This window comes from Eucyclogobius newberryi, unplaced genomic scaffold (assembly GCF_026437365.1).
Source record: "Eucyclogobius newberryi isolate DKJ021-1_F unplaced genomic scaffold, fEucNew1.0.hap1 SCAF_19, whole genome shotgun sequence".
NCBI classification, from domain to species: Eukaryota; Metazoa; Chordata; class Actinopteri; order Gobiiformes; family Gobiidae; genus Eucyclogobius; species Eucyclogobius newberryi.
The window spans coordinates 14,790,948-14,800,007 of NW_027315823.1; the positions used below are offsets into that span (position 1 = coordinate 14,790,948).

Sequence of the window (9,060 nt, forward strand, 5' to 3'; positions counted from 1 at the left end):
CACACACATAGGGCTGTATAAAAGAGTGAGGGGGCACCAGCCATCACTGAGGAACATTCAGCGGACCACAGACATGCTCAGATTTGTCCTGTTCACCACGCTTGCAGCCCTTGGTAAGAAAATGGAAAAGCAACTTATTTCATTCTTTTAAAAAAAAAAAAATTACAAATATATTACGCTTTTAATCATGTTGTTTCCTCATGCATTTAGCTTAATTTACCCTAGTTTGTGCAAGTGCAGCCAGCCGTAGTGTCATGAGTTTGATTCCCGACTCTGACAATTTACTGCATGTCCTTCCTTCTCTCTCATCCTCCATTTCAATCTGTACTCTCTTGTCAATCAAGCCTACGGGCAACAAAATCGTTATAAATAAATAAACAAACAAACAAATAAATAAATAAATAAATCAGCAGAACCAAGTCTCTTTATAGGCAACAAGCAACGAATTGTCATTTACATATTTTAATTTTTGAAAAGTGGCTGTGTGACATATGATATGATATTTACAATGAAGTACAGGGATGTGGGAGGGGATAGGGACTAGGTGAAATTAGAAATGTTCTAAGCACTCAAGCCTCAGTTGTAGGAGGAGTACAAAGAAAGAAAATAACATTTTTAGGAAACTAATGGTGTGGAAACACTATTGTAACAAGGTTAGAAGCTAGAAGTTAGATTTTGTAGAATAATATACCATTATTATTCCAGTCTATTCTCAGGCCTGACTAAAATCAACACAATTTCCTGGACTCCTCTGACTCTGTGAAACTGAGACTCTGATTTACTTATTAGTGGAAACAATCTTTGCCCAGAGGAAAATCAGATTTGAAATCCTCCCTAGAATGTCTTTGGTAAATATATTAAGGAGTGAAGTTTCTGTTGGGAGGTCTGGACTGGCAGATTGAGCATTTAGGTTTTGACAACATGAAGTTATTTTCACAGAGAAATCGTTTCATTTCAATAACCTAAAAAGTCCAGGCAGAATCCATATAGAAGTCATATATATATATATATATATATATATATATATATATATTTTTTTTTTTAGGGCATTATTTTCATTTGTTTGTTTGGAGTACAAACTGAACCTGATTCATTACAGAATGTTTGATTTGTTTGATGTTTGATGTTTGATGTTTGAAGATAAGTGGGTTAAAGCTTTCTTTTAATATTTTACATTTTCAGGACCACAAATATATGTATTTTTAAATTTGTATATCTCATTCCCTTTTTGATCACAAATGTCAAAGTATGACACATGAAAATTGCGAGAGGAACGATGATAGTGTAGACTACTTTATGCCTTTACACTAATACAACCAAAAACACAATCATCCCTGCAACAGTGCGAACATGTTTCCCTCTTTGTCAGTGCTGGCCGAGCTGGAGCCCCAGCCCAGGTATCTGGAGGAGAGCGTGGAGGAGAGGGTGGTTGGAGGAGAGGTGGCCAGACCCAACTCTTGGCCCTGGCAGGTAAACACATTTGCAAAACCTTCATTTCAAACCCCTTGTTACTACTAGGTTGCATTCACAACTTTCGAAATAGTACACAACCCATATTATTAAGGTGGTGAGCAGCTGAGAATTCTTCGGTTTGTTTTGTAACTGTAAAAATACAGATATTTTAGCCTGAATAAGGGTTAAAGCATTTTTATACATATTAACATAAAACAGAAACTGCCATAAAGACATTTCCCCAATATTTTTTTAGTATTAAAAGTGCAAACACGCATGTCGTTGATTGAAAAATTATGAATCCAATAACATTTGTGCTTTATTGCTATGGCGTTGAAATTCTCACTACTATGAATACAGCTGCTATTGCATTTCAAGCCCCACTACAATTTTGCTATTACTTTTCACTCTTTTTAGTTCCCCATTTGGAAATCACTTCACATTACCTTATGATGAGTGTCGTTCCATTTCCCTAGATCTCGCTTCAATACCAGAGTGGATCCAGCTTCTACCACACTTGCGGAGGCACCCTGATCAGGAGAGGATGGGTCATGACCGCCGCCCACTGTGTCGACAGGTACGTTCATAATCACCGTTTCACAATCATGTCGTGAAGCATCATTTATATGGGCACACAGTTGAGGAATAGACATGTGTGTGTGTTCAGCTCCAGGACTTGGCGTGTGGTTCTGGGAGACCACAACATCAACAGCCACGAGGGCACCGAGCAGTACATGAGCGTGAGCCGCGTCTACATCCACCCCAACTGGAACTCCAACAGTGTCGCCGGAGGGTCAGTGGTTTGATCCTGTTCATCTGATCCTGATAGTCTAGTGAGGGAGACGGATGTAGTTTGTAAGAGTAAAACATGTGTGTCTTTGTGAAGTTATGACATCGCCCTGCTGCGCCTGTCGTCTGAAGCCACCCTCAACAACAACGTGCAGCTGGGAGCCCTGCCACCCTCTAACCAGGTCCTGCCTAACAACAACCCCTGCTACATCACCGGATGGGGACGCACCCAGAGTAAGACATGCATCATCATAAGGAATAGTGACAAAAGGCTTTCTGTAACATTTGCCCCTGTATGTAGCTGGCGGTCAGCTCTCTGCCCAGCTCAAACAGGCCTACCTTCCTGTGGTGGATCACCAGACCTGCTCCAGCTATGGCTGGTGGGGCAGCACCGTCAAGACCACCATGGTCTGTGCTGGAGGTGGCAACGATTCTGGATGCCAGGTACACATTAGAAAAGAAATGCATGTTGACAGAACCCAGTCCACAAACAGGCTACAATAAAATAAATGTGGCTGCTAACACCATACCCCCGACCAATATGTAAAATAGGAGCTTTTATGAATGAAAAATGTCCTTATAAACAAAAGCCCTTGAGCCTGACTACATCTTACACAGGTGTGTTTATGCATTCATGTTTTGCTAAAATATTTTTGTCTTATTCTTTTTTTTTAGGGTGACTCTGGCGGCCCTCTGAACTGCAGTGTTGGTGGTCAATGGGTTGTCCACGGTGTGACCAGCTTTGTGTCCTCCTCCGGCTGCAACGCCTACAGGAAGCCCACTGTCTTCACCAGAGCTTCTGCCTACATCAGCTGGATGAACGGCGTAAGTGTCACGAGGAGGATGTAAACAAGTAAAGAATATGTCAAACATTTGATTGTGGAACACTGAGTAAAGTGTGCACCCACTGAGTAGAAGGTTTAGCTGTTACAAACTCGGCCAGTCACAGCGCAGGGGCCAAGAGGTAAAAAAAAGTTAATAACTAAAAAAGTTAATGAATCTCTGAAAGAAATCCACTATAATATACTGTAAGTGTGGAACAATTTTGGGGGGAGTAATTTTGTAAAAAAAATTAAAAAAATTTGACAGGATGAACGTACTTGTACTAAACAATTTCATTTTGAAAAAGAAAATGTTCTAAAGACATGATCGGGTGTTACTCATTAAAAAAACATAATAATAATAGATGGATAAAAATCCTCTTACAAGTTGGCCACTGTCCAGGATGTACCCCGCCTAAGGCCCGAAGTCACTGGGATAGGCTCCAGTCACCCGCGACCCCGAAAGGGAACAAGCGGTAGAAAATGGATGGATGGATGGATAAAAATCCTCAAAAAAATTTATTTTTTTCCCTCTTTTCTACAGATTATGGGCTAAGCCGAAGAGCCATGTAGATCATCACCAAACATGTTCTGTCAAACTCCATCTGAATAAAACCATTTGTACAATTACAATGTCTTCTGTTTATTTAAAGCAAGAGTTTATAATATATACTACTGACAAATGATAAAGAAAATTATTGCACAAAGAAAAAATACAATTTATGATTACGGCTACAAGTGCAAAGTGCACTTACAGCTCGGGTAGCTTTTTATTGTAAATTAAAACATTCTGTGTTTTCCACCGAAGATAATTTTGTAAAAGCAGCACTTTGTGACAAAATGAGACTGTGCACTGTTAATAATAAAGCTGAAAGTATTTTATTTCTTGACAGCCTGGAAGTAAGAGAGCAGCGCTCTGACTGGCAGTGCTTGGGTCATCCACTCCAGTTTCACTTTGTCAACTGAAAAAAAGCTGTTCTAGAACTCATGCACGTGCCCGAATATGAAAGCTTGTGAATATTAATGGTCAATAGGGTTTGTGAGAGCTATGGACGAGTTACACCGTTATTATTTTTTTTAACTACTTCTGGTTTTGTGGTGTGACAATCAGGCAAAATCGGGCAATAAGCCCTTTTTACAAAACTGACCGGCTAGTTCCACTTGCCTTAAAAAGGCTGAGCTCCACTACCTGTTCCATTCATTCCTCCTGGGGAATTAGCCGAGTTTCACTAAAATAAATCAATAATTAATGAACACAAAGCGGAGAGCAAGTTACGGGTGGATAATCTCAGGCAGCAAGTTTAAGACCTTTACGTACCAGGTAAATATTTGGAGATATCTGTGTTTATGTCTCCAAGCTAATGTTAACACCACAATCTGAACTAACCTGTTCACAAAAACACTCAACTTTACTTCCTTGCCTCAATTTGTCTTAAGTTTAAGTTGTTGCATGCATCAATTTAAGTTAATACGTTTTAATCCCTCATTTGTTCCGGAGTGATCCATTGTAGCTTCAGTTGTAGTCATCTGGACACTGTTTTAGACAAACGGTGACGTACTAAAATTGTAGGTAAAAGTCTTAACATGCTGCCATTTATTATCCATCTGTAACTCGCTCTCTGCTGTCAGATCTTTTTAATTTTGATTTATTTGTGCAAGACTCAGCTAGTTCCCACAAAGAATGAATGGAACGAGAGGTGAAGATCCGCACTTTTACACAACGTGAATCGGGCCTTTATTTGGGGAAGAGATGTATTCATCTATAGCTAATGATGTATAGGAAAGAGATTCAGTACAGATGATCGTTCAAGATGACAATTCAGACAACAAACTTGCTGACATTGAAATTAACTGTTCAAAATCCTGGTTCACCAAGTATTTTTCTGTCTGAACACAATAAGTAAAATTTGCCCTTGTAATTTCAAAAGCCTGTTCCTCATATTGTTCCACGTAGGTTTGTTCTGGGGCCTAAACTATTCTCAGTCTATATTAACCATCTCTGTACTCAATTGTTCTGTATCTCCATGACACTAGCTTTTACGCATCTGGCCCATCACCAAGTATCAGGAGTCTTTGCATACTTTATCATACCAAAAAACTACATGAAGAGCCACACTTTCAATACGCTGCAAAGACTTCAATAACAATTGTTTTATAAATTATCAAGAACTAACAATTTGCTTTTAACAATATAAACCTTACAAATGGGTCTGCTACAATTACAGTTTGACACAATAGTAATAGTGGAATGAACCAGCCTTACACAATAGTCACACTAAGATATAGTTATTAAAAAAAAGATAGGGGAATATGTGTCTGTGAGATAAATTAAGTAACAGACAAAAAATCCCCAAATATCCTGTAAAAACAGGCACAGATGTCAGTGCTGAGTTATGGAACTGACTAGAGATAAGCATGAGATTGAAGACATTTGGTTTGCGATAAATGGAAACTGCTGCTATCTGAAGGCCAGCGTTGCTTAATACTGCACCCACCTCTGACACACACAGCACCCAAGGGACGCCACTAACACTTACTCTACACTGTGTCTCTATCCAAGCCAACACATCTTCAAGGGGAGTGGCTGAATGGGCAGAGAGTGAAGTCAGCCAACCTTGGTTTTGCACAGCATTACATTTACCTACATATTATCAGTTCACAGTCTCTTAAATTATTCACCTCGCTCAGGAAGTTATATTTCAAATAAAATAAAAAAGTATTGCAGTGATGACTAAAAGTGCATGGGTTTGTTGACTAAACCAAAATAAATAGAAGGAGCAAAATCCAAGCTGTAGATTTAGTATTGTATAAAAGAGGATTTCACTCAGCTGTAAACTTCATCAGTCTTCAAAAGATTTACGTTTACTCTTGGTTGAAAACTTAAATAGCCTCCATTATCCTATGGCAGGGTATCATTTTGGATTTAAATTTGAATCAATGCATGGCCCTGCAGAAAAGATCACCTTGAGTTGGCCGGTGTCGCACCTTTGGCTGGTCCACCAGGTCCTTCTTTCTTTTTGGGCACGGGTATTTTGGTTCCTTCTTTTTCTTTAACGACTAAAGATTAAAACTTTAACAAAATCAAAAAGGAAAGAAGGAAGTAAAAACAAGAAGTTAAAATATTACACTACAATTATGAAGCTAATTGGTCATTATCGTAAGCGGGTACTGACATTTTCCCTAATGTTCCTGTGTAAAGGTCATTTGAGAGTCGAATCTATAACATAATTAGAAATAATTCACTGGCATAACAATTCTATAATTTCTGATTCATTAATATAATGCCTTCATCTCCCAAATCTAATTGCATATGTTAATAACAAATCACTTATAATAATGACTTATGGGAAACATTTGAAAGGTTCATTTGTCAAGAGTAATCTTTTTTTTCTTTTTTTTTCTTCTTTTTTTTTTTAAACAATGAATTAATCTGAAAATATCTGAAAACAGCACCTGAAAATATTTACAAATCATACTGTAGCATACCGTGTAATGACTTGAAATAGATTAGTTATAAATTATACATCTTTTACAAAGAAGTCCAAAATGTGCTTTCTTAATTTTAAGTTTCCTGCTGTTGGCAAGTACTTTTGACCATGAATACAGAATGCTCATTTGTATCTCTCTTAAACCCATGGATAACCCTGGCCGCAAGTAAAGTGTCTTGCACATGAACACAGTGGCAGAAGGAGGTGAGGATCTGTCAACTTCCTGGTTAGAGTTACTGCTATTTTTTTTTTTTGACAACACATTTACACCTTTGGAGTTATTTTTACAGTGTCAAAACCCCAAGGTACACCAGAAATGTAAGTTTGTATTTCAAACAAGCCACTTTGTACTTTTACAGTTAATGAGGGGTCCAGGAACCGGTCAGTTACGTGTTTATTTAATTTTCCATGTTGCTTAGGGACATTTCGTCTTTTTGTTGCTTTGAAGCTTCAATACATCGTTGTGGCAGTAATTGTTTTGAAATGCTAAAAAACTCTCAGCAACGAGCATTAGGCCAACATTAGGCGGCGGGTGCGTGCGCGGAGCGTGGCGGGTGCGTGCGGGGGAGCAGGGAGCGGGGCGGGGCGTCACCGTCGCCAACGCGGCTGGTGCAGAAAAGTTGGAAAAGCTTTTTTGCTGCAAGACGCGGCGCAGCAAATGATCAAGAGATTTGGCTCTAGTAACGTGCTACGCACAGACCGGAAGAAGGACCAACACAAACCCGCATGAGGTTTCGGCCAATCACAGAAGACGTGAGATTCTCACTGAGACGAAAGCGCGTGTTCTGCTTCTGTCATTCTGACATGTCTATTCATGTCTAAGGTCTAAACTCAGGCAACTGACAATTACAGGTTTTGACAAGAAACATGAGTTTCTCACTCTTCATCCTCTTGAGACTCAATGTGGTCATCTCACAGTTTGGGTTGAATGGGATGTGCCGTAGGGCCCCTAGGGCCCCTGGACCATGTGGTTTAAGTAAACAAACATGCGCGACAGGTGACATTATTTGGAGAGTTCATAACTTCTAAATATAAACTTACCAAAGGATGTTCAGGGATGTTCACTAGAGGTGAGCAGGGTCAAGCTACTATCGTTTTATCAACGCGTACAATTTTATGTGAAGCCAGACTTAAGTCTTTGGGGGGGAGGGGGTCCAGAGAGAGACTAAAAAAGTAAAGTCTTTTCAGCTTCAAACCATTTTGAGATGATCCCTTACTATACTTTAATGCCCCCCTTGTTTACATGACGCGTTAGTCAAGCTCATGATAACCCTGGGTTATTTATCAGGCAGAAACACAGCGACGCCTGGTGGACACGTTGAGAATTGCCCTAATGTGTGCCTGCCCTTTTGACTGTGCTCTACAAGAAAAGCCTCCTTTTATCATAATTACCTTCAGATGTCCTGTATTAATTGCCTTTGTTGTTTTTGGCATCCACTAGCAGAATAAAAAAAACAATGTCTTCAAAGATAATTAACTATCGACCTCCTCCTCTCCTTGCTGCCACTCAATCATGAATTCTCCCTTTTAAAGGCTGCTGAATATTTCATAACTAATTATAGGCGGAATGAAGCACCCACTAATGTAATGAATGGCAGAACAAAGCGACGGTCGACTCATTAATCAGGTTTGGGCAAAAGATGGTGACTGGTTCAAATGCATTTTACACATTAATTACTCAAGAGATTTTGTGTTTATGCAAATGTTTTATTAGAAAGAAATACAGTGAAAATCTATAACAGAATTACTCCAAAAATACAGCATTTTGGTTTAAAAAAAGAACTAGAGTATTTATGTTGCCAGTGCCTAAATTGACATAAAGGTTTGCTTATTGGTAATATGAATGGGGGGCTGGGGTTGTGTAGTGAGTATTCAGATCAGACGCAGCGGTGTCCAACTTTTTTCATATTGGAACATTGATAGAGCGTAGGGCCCCTGACTGTTTGACAGTTCTGTGAATCATTCAGAAAAGTATCTTTTATTTGACGTTTTAAAGTTTAAACTAAAAATGTATAAAAATGGCTTGGATCTCGTACTTGGCATTGGGAGCCTCCTCCTGCTTGTTTCCATGGAAATGTTGTTCCTTTGGCTGTAATATTCCACGTCATGCCATAAAAGTTAAATATCTCCATGGAGAAAGACCTGACATGCTTTTTGTTTTCTATTTCCATGGAGTTATGCATGCAACTTTCCACCTCCAGAAAGTGACATATTGTGCCTTTAATATCAAGGTTACTGAGGTTTTATTCATGTATTTTCTAAGTAAAAAATGCATCTTCTCACGAGGATATGTGGGCCAATTTTCCAGCTGGTTTCAGTGTTAGAGAAAAGGAAACCCAAAGTGAGGATCTTATTCTTATCATGGGGTATTCCATGAAGCAAGATTAAGCTAAAGCCTGGCTCCTTTGTGTAATCCAGGCTTATCAAATCCTCAGTTCCGTTCCACCAACGTGTCTTACCAGAGTTGGCTCTGAGTTGCCGTAGTTACAAACAGTCAAGACCAGGTTTAA

General features: G+C 39.2%; 1 protein-coding gene across 1 annotated transcript; it reads left to right on the plus strand.

The window, feature by feature from the left end:
* The first annotated feature begins 12 nt into the window (after positions 1-12).
* LOC140365413 (elastase-1-like) lies at positions 13-3,695 on the plus strand. Its single transcript, XM_072451825.1, has 8 exons — positions 13-113; positions 1,370-1,470; positions 1,929-2,029; positions 2,120-2,245; positions 2,339-2,475; positions 2,543-2,685; positions 2,917-3,066; positions 3,607-3,695. The coding sequence occupies exons 1-8, from the start codon at positions 74-76 to the stop codon at positions 3,616-3,618; spliced, it is 810 nt and encodes a 269-aa protein (XP_072307926.1). The 5' UTR covers positions 13-73; the 3' UTR covers positions 3,619-3,695.
* Positions 3,696-9,060: the final 5,365 nt, after the last annotated feature.

What these genes read in the sequence shown, in the direction of transcription:
- LOC140365413 (XM_072451825.1), top strand. Translation starts at nt 74, where the DNA reads ATGCTCAGATTTGTCCTGTTCACCACGCTTGCAGCCCTTG. An exon ending in CACCACGCTTGCAGCCCTTG is followed by an intron (nt 114 to 1,369) that starts GTAAGAAAATGG and finishes CCTCTTTGTCAG; the next exon opens with TGCTGGCCGAGCTGGAGCCC. An exon ending in TCCAACAGTGTCGCCGGAGG is followed by an intron (nt 2,246 to 2,338) that starts GTCAGTGGTTTG and finishes GTCTTTGTGAAG; the next exon opens with TTATGACATCGCCCTGCTGC.